Below are 19,955 nucleotides of genomic sequence, written 5' to 3'. Positions count from 1 at the left end.
TAATCTAAAGCTTTTTCAACCAATTTGCTTCTTCTTTTAAGCTTGAAAACTTTATTTTACCTCTTCGCTATGAAATATATGTGCACATGTCTTTGTTTTCCAAATTATCACTTTTGGTAGAAGAAACAAACAATGAGAAGACTATCACCATCCTCTTCGCTCGAAGAACGAAACAAGCGCATCACTTTTCCTCACACTGTTGTCAAGAGTCAAGCAGTGGTTTTCTTTTGCACGTGCGAGTTGTCAAGAGTCAAGCAGTGGTTTTCTTTTGCACGTGCGAGCTGTCAGTGGCAGACACCATCGCTCCAAATCTTGAAAAAGCTCACAATTTCAAAAATGTGGTCTTTTGAGTGCTGACAAAGTGCTGCCATCGTTGTAATAGAAAACAAAGACCGCAATAAACGCACCCCTCCTGCACTAACAAAATGGCTTCCATCTATGTTGTAGAACATGAGGACTGAATCAACGCGGCCTTAAATCCCGAAAAAAGGCCTGACTTGTATGTAATAAAACAAGAAAAGCAAAGTAACCATGGATTTGAAACGTTGGCACTGCAGCCATCTATGTAATAGAATAAAAACTAAGTGGACGTGCAGAGTTCATCTAAATCACTTTGCAAACTGGATTATTGCGATTGACGAGCTGAGCTCGTCCAAAACACGTAAGGGTATGCCCTTCCTTTCCATGTCTAAACGCATTTCACTAGATTTTACATTTTACTGAACTGAACGTGATTTGAGTTTCAATATATGGACAAGCCTTGCCTTCTTGATGCAAGAGCATGCACGCTTACTACACTCTTGCGTCTGCTTTGGCCGTTCGGTTATTTGATTTGACAAGTGCAAGCATCCTGAAATTGCCACAGTGAAGTTATTACAGTGTGGTACATCTTGGGAGCATCACATCAGTGACTTATGCGACCAAGAAGGGAAAAGCAGTGTGCTTAGAACCAGCATACCGTATTTTCCGGACTACAAGTCGCACATTTGTATAAGACGCACCCTCCTCAAAACAGCAGTTTTTCCAGAAAAAAACGTATATAAGTCGCATCGGTGTATAAGATGCGCCTGTTTGTTTAGTAAGCGATTTAAAAAAAATGCAATGACGTTTCACTCCGTGAACGCGGGTCACGCGCAAGCGTATGGGTGCCATACGTTTCCACTCAAGGCACATTTCTGCCGTCGTGATTGGATGTTCCGTATGAAGTCCAAGGGCGATAACATGGTTCCCGCGTGCCATATGCCTTATGTGCGAGTGAAAGCGTGCGACGGTGAGCCGAATCGCACGCAAGAGGAAAGCGGGAAGGCAGTGCGTGAGGGAGGGGGCAGCAGCTGCGTAGTTTGCGCTGCGGCGCGTGAGGGAGGGGTCGGCCGACTCGCGGTCAACCTGACGCTGCTTGCGTTGCTGCTCCGTCCTCGCACGACACTCAGGAACTCGATCATGAGCAGAACCCGGCACCTCGATAGCGCGCACAGAACACACGCAGCAATTAAGCCAATTAGGGCATTTCGCGTGGCCATAATGTCGAATCCAATTTTGACGGCAGTTTTCCCGGGAAAAAAAGAAGACTTGCATAAGTCACACTGTTCTATAAGACGCACCAACCAAAAATTCAGAAAAAAACGGCGTCTTATACACCGGAAAATACGGTAGTTTGATTTGCTGGTTCGGTGAGTGGAACTCTCAATTCTTGGCAATTCACAGGTCCAAAGCAGCAGACTGACCCGCCATCAATTCCAATCTGTGATCTGTTCCCCGATGGCAACTTTCCGATTGGAGAGGAAGTGGAACACCCCATCCCAAATGACAGGTGTGAATACGATTGATACTATTACATTTCAGATTTATTTCTCCTTGCTGTCCTTATTTTGGTTATCAGGGAGTGCATTCAAAAAGGGCTGCAGGGCAATGGAAATATGATGCATACTGACTTGAATAGATCCAAAGAAGAATAATGAGGTTGGTTGGTATATTTAACCTTTGAAGAAGAAATAGGGGGAGGGTGTATAATAATTTATGTGGGACTAACCATGTGAGTGAAAAATGAAACTTAGCTGGTATACAGTGAAGGGTGTACTTTCACATGTTCAGAGTACATTTCTATTGTTTGACAGCGGCAACAAAAATGAGAAATATTTGGGTTGAGTATAAACAGTCTTTACTTGGAACATTCACTATTGTCAGAGCGTGTTTTAACCGCCCTCCTCCCTTATTATTGTCGAAGACCACCTCGCAAAGATTCTCTAGGCACAGTCCAGGTGAATATGAACCCACCATGTTAGCAGTGCAAACAAGGTTGTATTTGAGCGATTGAAATGTACTTTCACTTATGCAGCCGTACAGGAAGAAACCGCCTGACTGATCCAGAGAAGAAAGCTATGGAAAGCATGTCGCAAGAGCAGTACAAGGAGATTAGGCAGGCAGCTGAAGCACATCGTCAGGTGAGTGCATGAACTAGCTTTAAAAAACAAATTGCAGCTGTGTGCGAACTTGTAGCAACCCATGTAGCAACCCATCAAATTTCTGAATCGGTGCTCGGTAGTCTTGCACTGCAACATGAGCTGCGTCCAGCCCCTTCACTTGTTTTGTTGAATATCTTATAGGAACACTAAATAGGAAAGTAAGTTGAACCGTATTGGTTTCAGTTCTACAATGCCAAAAAAGAGCACACTTGCAATGTAGGAGGCTTGGTAAGCCAGAAAACATTCTCAGACCAGACGGGTGCAACTCCACTTAGAAGTTTCCACAGCAGCTCGGCTTGATGCCTTGGATTTTGACGGTGTCTGTTTGGGCCTATTTAATTTCATATCAGGAAAGATGAGCTACTGTGAATTTTAAAGTATTCAAAGACTAAACTCGACAAGTTTAAAGAACATTTACTGGACCATAATGACATAAATAGAAAACAAAAATACATTGAAACCTAAGACATCACACTGACATACCAGTGCTGGAATTTCAGCGTGAAATTTCAGATATTAGGCTTGCATGAATATCAATTTTTTGGTTCGAAGCAACGTTGGAGCAAATAGTAGTACGACAGTCAAATAATTTTGAAGTGTTTGAATAGTTGTGGGATTTGCATAAAACCTTGATGCAACGGCCAGAAGGAAAAAGTTTGTTGCGAAGATGGAAAGAGTTTCATCTTTGCAATCATTCTTTTAAACTCCTGTTATTCAAATATTTTTATACAAAAACATTCGTTTGACTTTTGCATTGTCAGCCCTACCGAGAATTTGTTTACAGACTTTTTGTTGTGGTTCAGCCTACAGTAAAACCTCGATAATTCGAAGGTCGCCGGACCGCGAAAATTCTTCGAATTAAGTGGATTTTCGAATTAACCGAAATGAATAAAAAAAAAAGAAAACAAGCAAGAACTTGCCGCAAAAAGAAATCACCTTTATTTTCCATGTCCGAGAAAAATTACTCAAAGTAATCACCGATGCGGGATTACTTGGCGCGCTGGTTCGCCGCCCCTAGTGCCATGCTCTCCAGCTGGCTCAAAAAACGGAGCATACAAATATCACCCGCACTGCACTCAACAAAGTTGCGGACGATGTTCACGGAATCGATAACTGCCGCGAAAGCGGGCGTGGTGGTGCTTGATTCCAAAATTTTGGACTTGCTGGATATTCCGGACTTCAAAAATGCACCATCAGGGTTCCCATTGAGTTCATGCATTTTCGCACCCAATTTTTCGGACGAATTGAGACCCCAAAGTTCGATTTTGCGGACTAAATCGCTCTTTCCTAGCCGCGCTACCCAATCTTGGAGGCCGCCATGTTGGATTTTGCACTGACTTAAATTCCATTGACTCGCTGTATAGCCTCCAAGATCAGAACGCGCGCTATCAATAGAGAGCTCGCGCAATCCTCCAGTCTCGGAGGCCATGCCATCGTTGTAACCATTTATTGTGGGACTTCTTTTTTTTTTTTTATTGCGACAGCAATTATATGGACACTTCAAGCGGATTTTCGCCGTCGGCGTCGCCGCCCTGCGGATCCATACAAAGTCCAAGGGCGATAAGATCATTGCCGCGCGCCCGCCGTATGTGCGAGTGACAGCGCGCGGGGGAACGCGCGCTTTCATGGAGAGCGAACGCACGGCGGAGGCGACTTCCTCCCTCGGGCGACTTCTACTCTTCTAACAACTGCGTACTTTGCGCCGGAACGGTTTCTCGCGCGCAGCGTATCTTGAAAGCGATCTCCAGACGGCTCTGACCTTTCGTATGGGCTGTGCTCTCGCAGCGATAGACCGCACGAACCTTCGCTCGCTGTGGGCTGCGGCGGCCGCGCTCGCTCGTGCGCGCTGACACCACGCGTGTTATTTCAGTGAGTTTTTTTGTTTTTTTCTCTCAAGTTTCGGTTGCTATTTTGAACGTGGCGTGTACACCGAGCAGGTGTCTCGGAGACCCATGTCTCAGTGATCGGCGCTACCTCCTGTACCTTCGCGAGAGCTAAGCGGTACGAAGCTCGTTTCTTGGATCTCCATGGCGAACTCCATTGGCGGAGATCGCCAACGCGGTGGCGTTCGTGTCGACTGTACATGGAGACGACGTCATTGCTGCGCAAATCCAAGCAAGTCGATCCTCTCCAAGCGTAGTATGAGTCAGGGCATTATTAAAGATTTTTTTTAAAGCCGCACTAATGACTTTTTTTTTCGGCCGAACGAGTTTTCCGGACTATTTTTCAGTCCCCACGAGCTCGGAAAATCGGTTGGCGACTGTACGGATTGCCCTAACCCAGGGGTTCTCAACTACGTTCATCCCAGGGAACCCTGCTAAGCTCCATAAAGTGCCAAGGAACCCCCCCCCCCCCCCCCCCCCGAATTAACCGAATGTCGTATTATCGAGGGTATCAAGAAAACAATAAACAAATGCTTCACTACGTCAACACGCTTTTATTTACTCAATGAATCGTCAAATCTTGTTTCTATTTAGCACAAGACCAGTGCGGAAGCTGAAATTCTCTTCATTGCATGACTGATTAGCGCTAGCAGCGGCGAAGGCCTCGCGACATCCTTCGCGGCGCGCGTTTTCATCTGAGACGCGCTTTGCACCAACGGGCGCACATCCCGATTATTTTTTCGCCACTCAGCTGCTCGCCAACAAATTGTCCGTCCATCGCGATGTAGCCGGTGCTTTTTATCTTCGACAGCTTTGCACTGAGTCAAAGCGAAACTACTGCTTGCCGCAACCGCTGCGGACGAAACCGCGGCCGCTATCAACTCGATCATGGACGGCGACTTGTTAAGGCAGGCGGCTGACGCACGCGCCAAGTCAAAACGAAACTACCGATCGCCGCAAGAAGCGCGGACGAAACCGCGGCCGCTATCGACGCGATCATGGACGGCGACTTTACTGTTAAGGCAGGCGGCTGACACACGCACCAAGGCAAAACGAAACTACAATTCGCTGCAAGAAGTGCGGACAAAACTGCGGTCGCTACCGACGCTGCCATGGGAGGCGACGACGCAGTTGTGAAGGCACGCAGCCGACGCGCGCATCGAGTGAAAACGAAACTACTATTTGCCGCAACCGCTGCGGACGAAACTGCGGTGGTTATCGACGCGATCAGAGATAGCGACTACGCACACGGAGGCACGCGGCTAGCCGCCAACGCGGTGTTACGCGCGGCGATAAACGCAAGAATAAAGGCTTTAAAGGCACAATTAGGCACGAAGCGCTTCGGCGTTGCTGTCAGTCACGTGCCGCGTACGATTGTCGCTGAGGACCACGGCGATGCGGACTGCGCCGCGCATTTGCGGTTCTCCGCGGTTTTTTTTTTTTTTCTTTTTTTTTAAATTCCGCCAACGTATACGTCAGTGCGCACGCTATCGGCACCTACCCTATCTACAAATAGGAGAAAGGCGGCAAGCTACGGCCTCCGAGATTCAAGTGAGAAAGCTTAGGCGCGCTGCCCGTTCTCAGAGGTTGGGTGGCTAAAGGCTGCTTGCGTATGTATTGCGCAGTTCGCGCGTTGCTGTTACGCGCTGTGATGTGCTTTTTGACACTCGGACATGGGTAATGGAGGTTCTTTGGATCAAGCGCACCTCGTGTTCGCCGTTTTAGACACTTGTCGGGAGCGGGACCAGGGAAAATTTATCAGTGGCTCGCGGAACCCCGAGCAGGGGCCTGCGGAACCCGTAGGTTCCGCGGAACCCACTTCGAGAACCCATGCCCTAACCTAACCGCCGCACGTTGCTACTAGCCGGAAACTTCGAATTATCCGAATAGAGCCGCGCGGGCCATTCAAATTATCCGGTAGAATTTGCATTGAGAATGACGGGACCGCTCAAATTCTTCGAATTAACCGAAATTTCGAATTAACCGAGTTCGAATTATCGAGGTTTTACTGTACTTGAAATTTCTAATGTCGAGGCCGCGGGAGCATCTCGCGCTTATCGGTCACGTGGCCCAATGTACAGTCTTGATCAAAAGTTTGGGGACCAAAGGTGCCACAATTTTTCATTCTTGTTTTGCAGCCTGGGCATTCCGGCTGAAATCAAGTGCGCAAGCGTATGCACGCGTGTTTGGTCAATACATTGTATTAAACCAATTACAGGCCGCGGAGCTGTGCTTGAATATATTTTAATTTTTTGCTGGTGCCGTGGTTCCCAAACTTTTGATTGCAACCGTACATGGTGTGTTATGATGGTTCTGCCAAGTGTTATCTTAACTGCGTGACCCTGGCAGTTCAGGCTTTTTGCACAAATTCATCTCGGTGCTGTCTGCACACGTGGGAGCTTAATCTGTTCCAGCTGTTCTGTCCAGTAAGTATATAGACAAATTTCGCGGTGCGCTCACTGTAAATGTTTATTCGACGCCCGCGGACTTGAACACCACTTCTACAGCCCTCATTCGTGCACGTGATCCCAGGCTGGACCATATGAGTCATTCGATAAGCGGCAAACTCTTCGCAATGGTTTGCTGCCTGCCACCACGCAGGTCTGCAGTGAAATTTCATCACAGCTTGTTAGGCCTAACCAAGAGTTGGCAAGCAATGTTAACGTTTGGTGCTGAATTGGTGCAGACCGATTCGCAACGGCTGTATCTATTGAAAAGCCAAGAAACCACTTAGCCAACAAAAGTGAGAGTACCCTAGTATGGGGGTCAACTTGAATGGCATTCTTTCGGTGTAGCCCAACTAGTACATGGACACAAGGAGGAACAGAACACACACACACAGCATTGCGTGTGTGTCCTGTTCTTCGTTGCATCCATGTACTAGTTGTGCTATACCAAAAAACCTTCATGACGTACCAACAAGCCCAAATATCAAAACTCAACAACCATTTGATCAAGTTCCACCTATCGCAACTGGAAGGCCATGGAACTAAAGATGCTAAAACTTGGTATCTTATACAGGCTTGGGCGAATATTCTAGATTTTCGGATATTCAATCAAATGTTATGCAATTTGCTTTTCATCGAATTTCAGTACTATTCAGAGTTTTCATAGTTAAAACATGCGAATATAAATTTCAAAATGTAGAATCGACAATTATGGCTTTGATAAGCAAGTCACATTGCCATTGACATGACTCATAGCCAAAACAAGCCAAAGACGAAGCCGCCATGTTGACGATTGATTTCGCAGATCGTCAGTTTTAGTTTCCGCACAGCGTCTTGCTTGATTTTTCAGAAAACATTAGCACACGTGATAAAGGAAAATGACACCATTCAGACTGTCTCCCGTATTCTAGTTTGCAACATGCACATGCAACTAAGCCTGTCTCTGAATTGTAAGTTCACAAATTTGGCATTTTGGACGCATTACTGAAACTAACCCGAGCCAGCGACGAATTGTACTGCAATTGCCAAACTTAGCCAGGACTAAGAAATGCACAGCTTGCTGCTGTCGAAATGTGCGCGAAACACGCGCTGGCGATGCAAATCTGCGTCGGTGAATAGGAATGCATCCTGTGTCTTCGTGGCAACAGTAACGAATTGCGATGCTAGTTTTAACATTTTTTGTCCACTTCTTTGCGTTTATTTCTGCACAGCAAAATAGGGTGCTGTGGCTGTGAAGCTCAGGGGCTCTCTTCTGGACATTCCGCCATTTTCTTCGAGGCGTGACGTAGGCGCGACACTTACGAAATGGCGCTGATGGCCCCGATTTGCTTTCGTAACATGATGCAAATTTGACATTCTGCCTACGAAACTGAAATGAAGGCACTGAACCTAATGTTCCTAATAAAGCACAACAGTTTTCCATTTCAGTAAACATAAAGCAGCTGGCTCAAAACCTACGATTATTCCATCGAAAACGCCTCTTGCTTCCATTGTCTGCTGTGTCCAAGCCATCGTCTGCTTCTTTAGGTATGATGCTTGTCCCATGGGAACCGGAATGAGTCTTTGTATATTGGTGCCCGTGCGCTTCTTTTCTACCTTGAGACAACATACGCGACCCTACCAGAGGTGACGAGCGCACGCTCTAGGCCGCATTATCGCTATTTCGTGAAACGCAAGTGACTCAGCCCGATTTGTCTGGCTGAGAAGTGGCAGAATATCATCGATAGCGTTGTGCGCGCCTCAGGTATCCGCTTTTGCGACGCAAGCGCCGGCACTACCATCTCTTGTTCAGTTCGCGGCTTATTCGCACTGCGTGAGGAAACTTCAAGGCGTTGCTTTGGTACATTTCTTTTTATAAATTATAAAGCCACTGTTGTAACCTCTGATGATTCGAAAAGTCATTAATCTTGATTAGAATACAAATGCAACAGTAAGAAGTGCAAAAAGTCGCAGAAGGTTTGTAATGTTGAACCAATATTATTTAAAGTAAACTTGTTAAAAAAAATGACGGCCCAAAACACAAATGCCAACACCACCTTAAGGTGGTGGTCCCACTCCGGCGGCACGAGCCCCCCGTTTTCAGTACTTTTGGTGTAACCGTGGCGGCTCTTTTACTTAGGATATAAATTTGTGGTATATACCATAAAAAGCTTAATTCTTGTAGATTCCAACTATATATAATATAAGGAAATTCATTAATGTGGTTTAGAAATAAATGCTCAAGAACAAGCATGAGATACATGGTTTTTTCAAACTGTGTCTCAGTTGTGACCATATTTAGAAGAAACTACCGCACTTACTGCATTGCGGCTTGTTCTGTAGCTTTAGGACATATTTATCTAGTTCCTAGACGTAGCAAATTAATTTTTAATTTTTACTTTTTGGATAATTTGCTTTTGAAAATTGCCAAATATTGCAATCTTCTGTTGTAAACAGCCCGGCAACTACATGCTCAAGGAAGCTAAATTTTGGATAAAGTAGAGTTCAAGGAATTTCCATTTAGGACACAAAATTTCATTCATGTAACTTTATTAGTTTTAAAGCGCAGCTTCGCAGCTTTATTACCTTCCCGCAAAAATGGGCAAAAATAAAACCAGAATTCTAAATATTGCTTATTTTCGGCCGCATTATTAGGAAAACGAATAAAGTTACATGAATGAAATTTTGTGTCCTAAATGGAAATTCCTTGAACTCTACTTTACCCAAAATTTAGCTTCCTTGAGCATGTAGTTGCTGGGCTGTTTACAACAGAAGATTGCAATATTTGGCAATTTTCAAAAGCAAATTATCCAAAAAGTAAAAATTAGAAATTAATTTGCTACGTCTAGGAACTAGATAAATATGTCCTAAAGCTACAGAGCAAGCCGCAATGCAGTAAGTGCGGTAGTTTCTTGTAAATATGGTCACAACTGAGACACAGTTTGCAAAAACCACGTATCTCATGCTTGTTCTTGAGCATTTATTTCTAAATCACATTAATCAATTTCCTTATATTATATATAGTTGGAATCTACAAGAATTAACCTTTTTATGGTTTATACGACAACTTCATGTCTTAAGTAGAAGAGCCGCCACGGTTGCTCCAAAAGTACTGAAAACGGGGGGGCTCGTGCCGCTGGAGTGGGACCGCCACCTTAAAGCGATGCAAATGCTATGAGCACGTGTTATGAACAAAAGATTTTCATGGCCCCAAATGACAGGGAAAGTGCGGCGATACGCATGCCTCCTCGCCGCCATTGCATATAGCCGCTCATTACCATAATTCGCGCGGCTCTTCGCACCATAAATGATGATGTAAAATCTCTCTTTACGATGCTTCCGAAATGGCGGCGTTGCGTCAACAGAAAGTAGGGCTAGTCACGTGCTCCAGGGTGCGATAGCACCTCCCGATGTCCGATTCTCTACCCGATTACTTGTCAATAGTGCACAGAAAAGGGCGATTTTCTCCACTTCTACATCACTTTTCTTTCGAATATTTCCCCACATGATAAAGGGAAACTTGAGGGTCACGGAAATAAAATGGAGAGAGAGAATCGGAAATTTCGACCGGTCAACCGGAGCGGTGGGTAGCATTTCCACCACCTGGGCGCCCACTGTGGGGAGAACCCTGGTTGTCCCTGTGCTCACACTCATGCTTCTTTGTTTTCAGACACGGCAGTATATGCTGAAAGTTATCAAGCCTGGAATGACCATGATTGAAATATGGTGAGTAAGAGAAATGCTCTTTGTTAGATGATTACCGTATTTATTCGATTAAAAGGTGGTCATGATTATAATGCAAGGGTGCATTTGGGGGGGGGGGACCCAAGAACAAAAAAAAAAAACTTCAGTATGCACATCAATATAAGGCGATACAGATAACCGACGAATTATTGAGACTCGGCAGGGTCGCCTAAGATACTGAACTACTAGCACAGCCAAAATGCAAATTGGCGACCATGAAATAGGGGGAAGGGAGCTTCAACACGTAGAGTGTGGGTTATATGCGAATTTCGCCTTTAGGTGTGGCTTCACGGCAGCGCAAATCTCTCCTTGTGTGGCTTCACGGCAGCACAGCGTGCGCTGCCGTGATGCCGTGAAGCCCCACTACAAGGAGAAATTCGCGTACAAGGCGGGGGTGTGACTTCGAGGCTAAGAAATTCTGGGGAAAAAGCCTCGCCTTTTATTTGAATAAATACAGTAAGCACTTTTTATTTTATTTATGCATACTGCGATCTTGTACATGATCATAGCAGAGTGGGAACATGAAGAGCTTGGAATAGAACAAGAAGTAAAACATTATTGCACCTAAATAAGGATATTTCTTCTTTTTTTTTTTTCATTTGTGCGTGGATATGAAACTAGATTGCTTCGAGATGTTTACTTAATGCTGATTGTTATGCCAGGTTGCTTTTACAGGTACTTGAAGGTTGTGTAATTGCATGGCTTATGTGCATTGTTTTCCTCCTTTTACTGATGGTAGTACAGTCGCTGAACGATAATGTTGACACCGATAATTCAGACTTGATTATTTGGACAACTCCGCAGCACTTCCAGTGGCCCCATAGCCTTAACGTGTCAAGACAACCGAAGTTTCGGAGATATTACAGTGCGCCGTGCAATAACTCAGACTCCGACTGCACGACCTCGTACTAATTTGGCCACCAAATCTAGCATAAATAGCAATATTTTGGTTTTGATAAGTCGCTGGCATGGTTGTCCGCCATGTAGCCTGCACCTCTTCCAAACTGAAACTAGCGAAGTCTAAATGATCTAGTAGTTGCTGACAGTGCCCAAACTACAAAGGAAGTGAAGCCACTAAGTCGTAAAGGCTGCAGTTCTGATTTGCACGGTTTGCCGTACGAGTTCAGTTCCACACGCCCAGCGCTTGTTAATTTACGTGTTAAATAGCGACACAGTCCTGGGCTGCTGCTTCAAGCAGTTTCGAGGGTCACCAACTCCACCTTCAAGTCTGGATCGCCGATAGCGACGAGGGAAATGCTGCACATTGGCGCGAAGAAATAGGCATTCATTGGGTTATCGCAGCGCGGTCGAATTTTGTTATGTTGCCAAGGGATGAAGATTTAGTGGATAGATTGTACATTCTTCTCCGTAGCAACAGCATAACAGTGGTTGAGACATGGGCCACAGTTTTGTAGCGATGCCTTCCACTCGATTCTATGTCACTCTTATTGCCCACCACTCACGGCCAGCTGATACCATTGATAACGCGGGCGAAGTGTAGCTCTCACCACGGACTGACGAAGTGTAAAAATTGTGAAAAGGAATAGCATAAGAAACATTATCACTACAAAATCACAGCTACAGTATGTACACACAGCTATGCGTTGACAAACTTTCGCCATATTCCTACACAAACATTTTCAAAGATGCTTTCACATTCACAATATTTTGCATGATTAGCATTGAACGTGTCGGTGGGCAACATTATTTCCTGCACTGTGCCAAGAATGCCGTCACTTGGAAACGCTGAATGCATCGTGCACTAATCATGCAACATTGAAGGTATCCCAAAAAGTGACGATCCAAAAATATGGCACACCTTTTTGGGCACTTGTGGATTAAGCTCACTTATTTTTTGGCGAATTTGGTATTTTGGACTTCTGATCATTCAAACGTTTTGGCAGTCACTGTTGAGTTCAAGTTATCGGTTGGCAACTGTAGTCTGGAGAATGTGCAGGGCTGGGTTACATATGCAAGAATGCGGTAGGCGACATTTATTACGTATTTTCGGTTTCCGCCAGCAAAAGTATGGCCTTTGATATCCGCTTTTGCTATCTAAAGATGATGTCTATGACGCGTTGCGGCCCTAAAATTGGTTTTGGCTTATAGATGTTATGATAAAGTCTAAGGGTGGTAACGCCGCGCGCCGTATGCTTTTCGCGCGCGAGACGCAGTCGTCGGCTCCCCTCGCACGCTTTCACTCGTACATACAGCATACGTCGCCGCGCGACGTATGCTGTATGTGCGAGTGAAAGCTTGCGAGGGAAGCCGCGCGGCCGTATGCTGAATGTGCGAGTGAAAGCGTGCGAGGGGAGCCGACGACCGCGTCTCGCGCGCGAAAGGAAAGCAGGGAGGAAGCACGCCTCCTTCCATTGCGCTCGAGGCACCAGCGAGGGGGGGGGGGGGAGGATAGCGGGCAGCGTTGTGCTCTGACATCATACTGCGCGGCGGCGCGTCGTCCCGCGGGCCGTATCTTGAAAGCGATCTGCGTGGGGGCAGGTTCTACGCAGTGTAGGTGCCTCGACGGCTCGTGGCTTTGTGCGTGCTGCGTGTTCTCGGCGCTCAGTTTAGGTTGAAGCGATAGATAACAGCACGAAGGTCACTTCGCTCGCTTCTGCAGCGGCGCTTAACTGCGCGTGTCCGCGCTCATCGAGTGTGATGTGTTCATGTTGCCTGGGGCGCTGACACCATGTTTGTTAATTAGTTAATAACCGAATGTTTACAAGTTTATACAGACGATAAAACTACTATTCTTACTTTATATAGCTCATCGCAATCGATACTTCGGCTGTCGGGCGAAACTACTTTTTGTCGCACGTAAGAATTAAAATAATATTGTGTGCAGTTCAACACTACTCCCATTTCTCAATTTTTCCTGTTTCCTGGCTCTTGCGTTTCCCGGCTCTTACGTTTTTTTTTTTACGGTCCCGTGAAAAACGTAACAGCGGGGTTCTACTGTATTTGGAAAAACGTTTGATATTAAAGGGACAAAAAAAGCGCGAAATAGACAGGGACACGAAAGAGCGACACACACACAGCGCTGTGTTCTTTTTTTCCAATGAATCACCAACAAGCCCAAGCTTCCATGCAAAGATATTGAAGGATTCTGATAAAACATCTTGATAGCTTGGCCCATCACTTGCTCCTTCCAGAGTTTGGTCTTGTTATGTTTGACATGTCTGAACTTGCCAAGCAAAAGTTTGTAATCAATGTGTCATTCACTTGTTTCTGTTTTCATTGCAGTGAATTGCTGGAGTCTACAGCTCGCACGCTCATCAAGGAGAATGGGCTGAGCGCAGGGCTTGCATTCCCCACGGGTTGCTCTCTCAATCACTGTGCTGCACACTACACACCGAACGCAGGCGACCCGACGGTGCTGGGCTACGACGATGTGTGCAAGATTGACTTTGGCACACACATCAATGGCAAGCAGATCACAGTTGGTGGCCCTCATTGAGAAGGCATCTTCTGTCTTGTTACGTCGTCTGTCTTAGCCTAGCTCTTGTCTTCCTAATCATTTCAAACTTCTGTGCACGTTTGCACCTGCTAACCTCAGCAGCAGAGTTATGAAACTATGGGATTGTGAATGGCGGTGTGCTGTAGCTGGACTGCGCGTTTTCTTGAGAGAAATTCTGCCAGCAAGTTTCTATAACCTGCCGTGGTAGTGCAGTGGCTGTGGCTGGAGCTGCTGCTCGAGCACGTGGTCGCACATTTGACCCTAGTCGCGGCTGGTGCTTTCTGGTGAGGGTGGAATTAAATATGGTCAATGTACCTATGCATTGAGAGCACGATAAAGAACTCCAGGTGGTCAAAATTAATTCATAGCTCCCCACTGTGGCATGCCTCATGATTAGATCATGGTTTTTGCATATAAGACCCTAGAATTTCAGTTCCTCCGCATAATGTAATGATGAATCAGGTAAATCCTTGGTAAAGTAATGAAGTCACTAGGATGTGAGGTATGCAGCTCTGTTTTAATAAATGATGAGCATCAAGAAGTGAATGCAACAGCTAGTTCTTTAAAAAAAAACTGAAGAAAATAATAAGGTGCTTTGACCCATAGAGTTCACAAACTTTTATTGTGGAATTGCCACTTGCTGTGCATAAAATGTATCAGTTCTTGTGTGCTTGAGTGTTTGCAACCGCTTTATAAGAATGGATTTCTTCCTAGAGGACAGATTCTTTTTTCAAAAGAAATTTCAGAGCGCAGCTTCTTTCTGGGGGGGGGGGGGGGGACGGCAATTCTGCTTGTTGAAGTGTCACAACATCATCAGTGGTTTCATTTGCACAAAGATGGGAAAATATTGATTCAAATTAGAGCTTTTTTTGTATTTTCCAAATGCGTGACCGAATGATTTAGAGACAGTTCCATTTAATTGGCAATTCCATTTAAGCTACTTTCATGTAACCGAAGTTCAGCGGTATTTTCGTTGGTTGATTGTTGCTATTGCATTGCATGTTCGTGGTGCTCAGTGAACACTATGCTCCAAGGCTTTCTCTCATTAGTTCAACATGGTTTAGTGTTTCTGTAATTTGTGGTTTAGTTGGCATGCTGCAAAATGCATGCATCTAGCCTGAGTTTTCCTATTGACAATTGAGTTCCAACATTCAATGCTGTGATCTGTTAAGTTTAATGATGTCATAGTAAGTTTAATTCCTTCTCTATAACTAAGAAATGCATTGGTTGAATGTATTACAAAATATTTACCTGTTGTCTCATAAGCACATCTTTGCTTCAGTTTGATATGTTCAGTAGTATTTGCTTTTCTACATAAGTCCTGACTATTTGTTTTGATCTTTCCAGGCCAAATTATTGACTGTGCCTTCACGCTGACATTCAACAACAAGTATGACAAACTGCTGGAAGCGGTACGAGATGCCACTAATACAGGAATAAGGGTAAGAACTTATCGTAAAAATAAATAAAGTTTCAGTAACATCAAAAACTACCACATACAGTCAAACCTTGTTATAACATACAGTAGCCGACGGATTTTTCGGACTCCAAAAATTCGGACTTGTTGGATATTCCAGACTTCATAGATGTACCGGCAGGATTCCCATAGAGCTAATGCATTTTTGCGACCGATTTTTCGGACGAATCTAGGTGCCGATGTTCGATTTTCCGGACTAAATCGCTCGCTCCGAGCCACGCTACCCGATCTTGGAGGCCGCCACGTTGGATTTTCCGCTGGCTTGGCCGGGCATAGCTTCCAGTGGCCCCCTGTATAGCCTTCAAGATCAGTACACGCACGCTATCCTCTCGTCTCCGAGGCCATGCCCGCTCTTCCTTGGCGGACAAAACATTCCAAAAAGCGGCACTTGCTTTCTTTTTTCTTTCTTTTTTTTTCCGGTCAGCTCGGCACTATCGTTATATCACTTAAGCAGAATCCGTTTTTTTTTTTTTTTTTTTAGGTTTCGGTTGTGCCATACGCCGTGAGTGGGTGAAAGCTTGCGAGGGTCAGCCGGCAACCGCAATTAAATCCTACGCACGCGAGAAAGGAAGGCGGCCGGAGGCGCGCGCGGACTTCGTTCGCTCGTGGGGCACGGGGAGAAGGCGGCGGAGACGGTGGGGAGTTGCATTCAGCTGTTGCGGCTGCTGCCGACGGAGCTGCCGCGCAGGCACCGTATCTTGAAAGCGATCTGCTATGTGGCCGAAGTTTGCGCCCGCGATCTGCGATGGGTACAAAGGGCGTGCGCCGAGTGCCAGCAGCTTCGTATGCGCCGTTTTTTTTTTTTTCGTTTTTTTTTTTTTTTTTCGACGTTCGCGTTGAAGCGAGAGAATAGACAGCACGAAGGTCAATTTGCCCGCAATCATCGAGCGAGATGTGTTCATGTAACCTGTGCGCGCGTGACACCGTGCTTATTTAATTAGTAAGCGCATATTTACAACTTTATACGGCCGATAAAACTAACATCCTTACTTCGTATCGGTGTCTATTAATTTGCTATCGCAATCGATGCTCCGCCTTTTGGGCGAAACTACGACATTTTTCTTAAGCCGGCCTCATACTTTTTCTCTCTTGGGGATAGGGGGGGGGGGCGAGTTTCGCGGACTGTTCGGTTTTTCGGACTGCTCGATTTTTCGGACTATTTTTCAGTCCCCGCGAAGTCCGGAAAATCGGTCGGCTACTGTAACAGGATATAACGAATTAATATATACAGTGTAGACCGCTTATAACGTAAGTCGCCGGAGTTGCGAATATCTGCTCTATAAGTGGTACCACACTACAGTCGAATCTCGTTAATTCGAACACTCTTAATTCGAATGCCGGTTTATTCGAACTGACGCTCTGGTCCCGTCAAAGTTATGTGTATTTCAATTGGCGAAAACGCTCGGTAATTCGAACGCGAAAGCATTTGTGTCGGTTAATTCGAACATACCGCGGACCGACAATGTTCTCAGCAGCGCGCCGAATAACGCGGCGGCGCTTCCGACCGGCATTGCTCCAACACCGTCATAGAGCAAAAGCTTAGGAGAGACCCCTTCATGCAGCGGCGGCGGCCCAGTCCGGCCAACGAACTGCCCACGCCGGCAAACGCTCGCTTCCCGATAGCAGCAGAAAACGAAACTTCAGGGAGCGGCCTAAGGGTACGGCCACGCCCTAGCGGCAAAAACGCGCGTCAAAGACGCGCGGCAATGCGTCATGCCACGGGTGGCAAAAGCGGCAGGAATCGGGAGTTTTGCGGCGTGCCGCGTGAAATGGGTTCGAGACCCATTTCTGCGGCAAATGCTGCGTTCCTCGAGATGAAGAACCAATCAAGGAGCGACGAGGGTGACGTCACGGAGCCATCACAACCGGACCGCCGCCGGTCCGCGCCGGGTTTTCAATCGACGATCGTCGTCTCTCGCATGAAACAACGAGCACTCGCGGTGTTGCTCGTGCGTTCAGAGACCGCGGGAGATCGCACTGCCACGCGGCCAGAGTTCGAATTATCGAGATTCGACTGTATAACCAAAACAACGATTTTCAGGGCCTGCAAGCCTTGAGAATGTAAACATGTAATGTAGACCAAGTAGCCGCGCGTATCCTAGAATCGAAGCATGCGACCGGGAGTTTTGCATCCTTTTATATTTACGAACGTTGAAAAGTATCCGCGGTCTTCACATGAAGCAGACAAAATAATAATTAAACTACGGCGACCAATATTTGAGGCGCAGTACGGTGTCTCATCCGATTTCTCGGACTGATCGGCGTATGCACGGTGTCGAAAACATGGCGACTGTGGACCAAGTTGCTGCCATTGAAGTGTTTCCCATGTCTTCACTTTCGTTATCAAGGCGGCTTCTACACTTTCCATGTGCCGTACAGCCATTGCAAATCGTTTTGTTGACTTGGCACCAAACCACAACTTCGGTCACTGACGAGGTGCGCTGGTTAGGCCTAGCCGGTGGGGGTGTTGGGCAGCATGCCGTCGCGTGAAGCTCATCCTTGTTAAGTTCATACCCGTAGACGATTACACAGAGAGTATGCGTGCAATCACACACACTAGCTGAACTGACAGCAGGTCATATAGTTCCTCGGCCGATCAGCCGCAGCAGCTACTGTGAATGCCTACCAAGTTTGTAAGTGGCACACATGTAGGAACAGCGGAAGCTCACAGTGCACGTTAAGGCTAATCGCTCCAAACTCAATTTGCAGAACACTGACAGTTCACGCGTTATCTGCACTTCACGATGCGCATTGCGACGTGTGCACAGAAACTGAAGTTGCGTTCTGTGCAAAGCACACCGCCACTAAGCAGCTGAGCAAAAGGCTTCTTCGTCGCCTGGGCAGCAATCACATGCCGACATTGAGCTGGAGCCGCTTTTTTTTTTCCTCTTCTTTTTCTTCTACTTCTTCTCTCGCTCGTTCATTTGCTCCGCATCTCATGCTCCTTGTCCGCATTGCCCTCATTTCTCTCCTCTCCCATCGGCGGGCGCACCTCGTTGAGGAGCGTGCTCGCTACCGTGCTTGTCAGCAAGATTTTCCCGTATACAGCGCAGTCGACATGTAACGATTCCACATATAATGATATATCGGTTATAACGATGAGTTCACTTAAGAGTAACAACTTATGCATTAGGGCTATGAGAAAAAAAATCTATATATAACGATATGTTATATTATTGTATGTTATAATGTATGTTATAATGTATAATGTATCTTATAATGTATGTTATAATGTATTATAGTGTATGTTATAATATGTTATGTTATTCACCACATATCGGATATAACGACGTAAATCTTGCTTCTGGGCGACGTTTTTCATGCAGAATAATCTGAAATTTGCATTTCTAAGTTGCCCTTAACCGAGACGGGGCGAAAAGTTTGCCTATGCGAGTTCGTGCCTATGCGAGTTCATGCCGCGATTGCTGTACAGCGCGTTCCGCCCGCGCGCCAATTGCAAAAGCCATGGAGAGCATTCGCAAGTTAGCGCCAGCTGCTTCGCATCTGTGTCGCTGGCGGTCGCGCGAGGGTCCATAGAAGAGAGAGAGGGGGGGGGAAGAAAGTGATAAGTGGCACCTGCGCTCCCTTTACAATCTCTCTCTCTCAGCGAGCGCGGAAATGCACCGCGAAAGCAAAGGGAGGTGCGCCGATAAAGCGCTAAGCTGTGTTGCTTGAGACAAAGCTGCAAATTTTGCAGTACTTGATGAAGTTCGAGCTCGCGCAGTCGTGATATCGACGATTATGGAAACCGGGAGTGCCACGATCATGATGGCTAGAAGCAGTGGCCATGCCGATCAACGGAAAAGGTGGGCTTTCTGCGCCAGGACGAAACCCCCATGGATGAAACTAACACGGTGGTGGAAGCCGCTGACATTACCGAACTCTGGGAGCACGTTGCTACCGACGGATGAAATAGGGGGTGCTTCGATGGAGGAGCTCCTGGGTGCAGATAGTGCTGCATCGTTCTGCGAAGAGATCTCCGACAAGCCGATCGTTGTCGCGACAGGCAGCAGCGTTGTGCGACAGAGGCGACGAGATTGACAGTGGGCCGTCTTTGACACCGACCCCGATGTTCAACCAAAGTGCACTGTCGTCGATTGAGGCGCTCATTGATTTCATGCACGCTAAATTTTAGCCGCCAGTGTTCGCGCAGCAGCTTTATGCTATGCACACCGCAGTTGTGAACCTGAATTCCAAGAAAGCAAGTGCAGATTTCTGAATATTTCAGCGCGTCTAACAATTGAAACGCTATTTAGAGATATAAATAAACATATTTTTCACAGCCTACTTTCTACAACGTCGATTTTTTATCGCAAGTGGCAAATTTAGTTTCAGGACTACAAAGGTATTGACCCTTTTCGCGGCGATCCCGTGGGCACTGCCATGTTTGATCACGTGGTGACGCGTCCATTGCTTGCCTCAACTGCCTCCGTTGCCTCCTTGTTTACAATGGAAGTGTATGACGCCGGCGCGGCTTAGAAAACCTGTTTTCGGAGATATCGTAGA

The 19,955-nt window shown here is 46.3% G+C and overlaps 1 protein-coding gene across 1 annotated transcript in view; it reads left to right on the top strand.

Moving 5' to 3' along the window:
- The window catches only part of LOC119461037 (methionine aminopeptidase 2), a 46,465-nt gene that overhangs the window by 2,319 nt on the left and 24,191 nt on the right, over positions 1 to 19,955 (top strand). Inside the window, exons 4-8 of the mRNA XM_037722217.2 lie at positions 1,705 to 1,810; positions 2,336 to 2,441; positions 10,442 to 10,497; positions 13,759 to 13,940; positions 15,320 to 15,414. Of these exons, the coding sequence (XP_037578145.1) occupies positions 1,705 to 1,810; positions 2,336 to 2,441; positions 10,442 to 10,497; positions 13,759 to 13,940; positions 15,320 to 15,414 (545 nt within the window). The remainder of the gene's footprint in view (positions 1 to 1,704; positions 1,811 to 2,335; positions 2,442 to 10,441; positions 10,498 to 13,758; positions 13,941 to 15,319; positions 15,415 to 19,955) is intronic.

This window comes from Dermacentor silvarum, chromosome 8 (genome assembly GCF_013339745.2).
Source record: "Dermacentor silvarum isolate Dsil-2018 chromosome 8, BIME_Dsil_1.4, whole genome shotgun sequence".
Taxonomy (NCBI): Eukaryota; Metazoa; Arthropoda; class Arachnida; order Ixodida; family Ixodidae; genus Dermacentor; species Dermacentor silvarum.
This window is presented reverse-complemented; position numbering and strand designations above follow the sequence as displayed.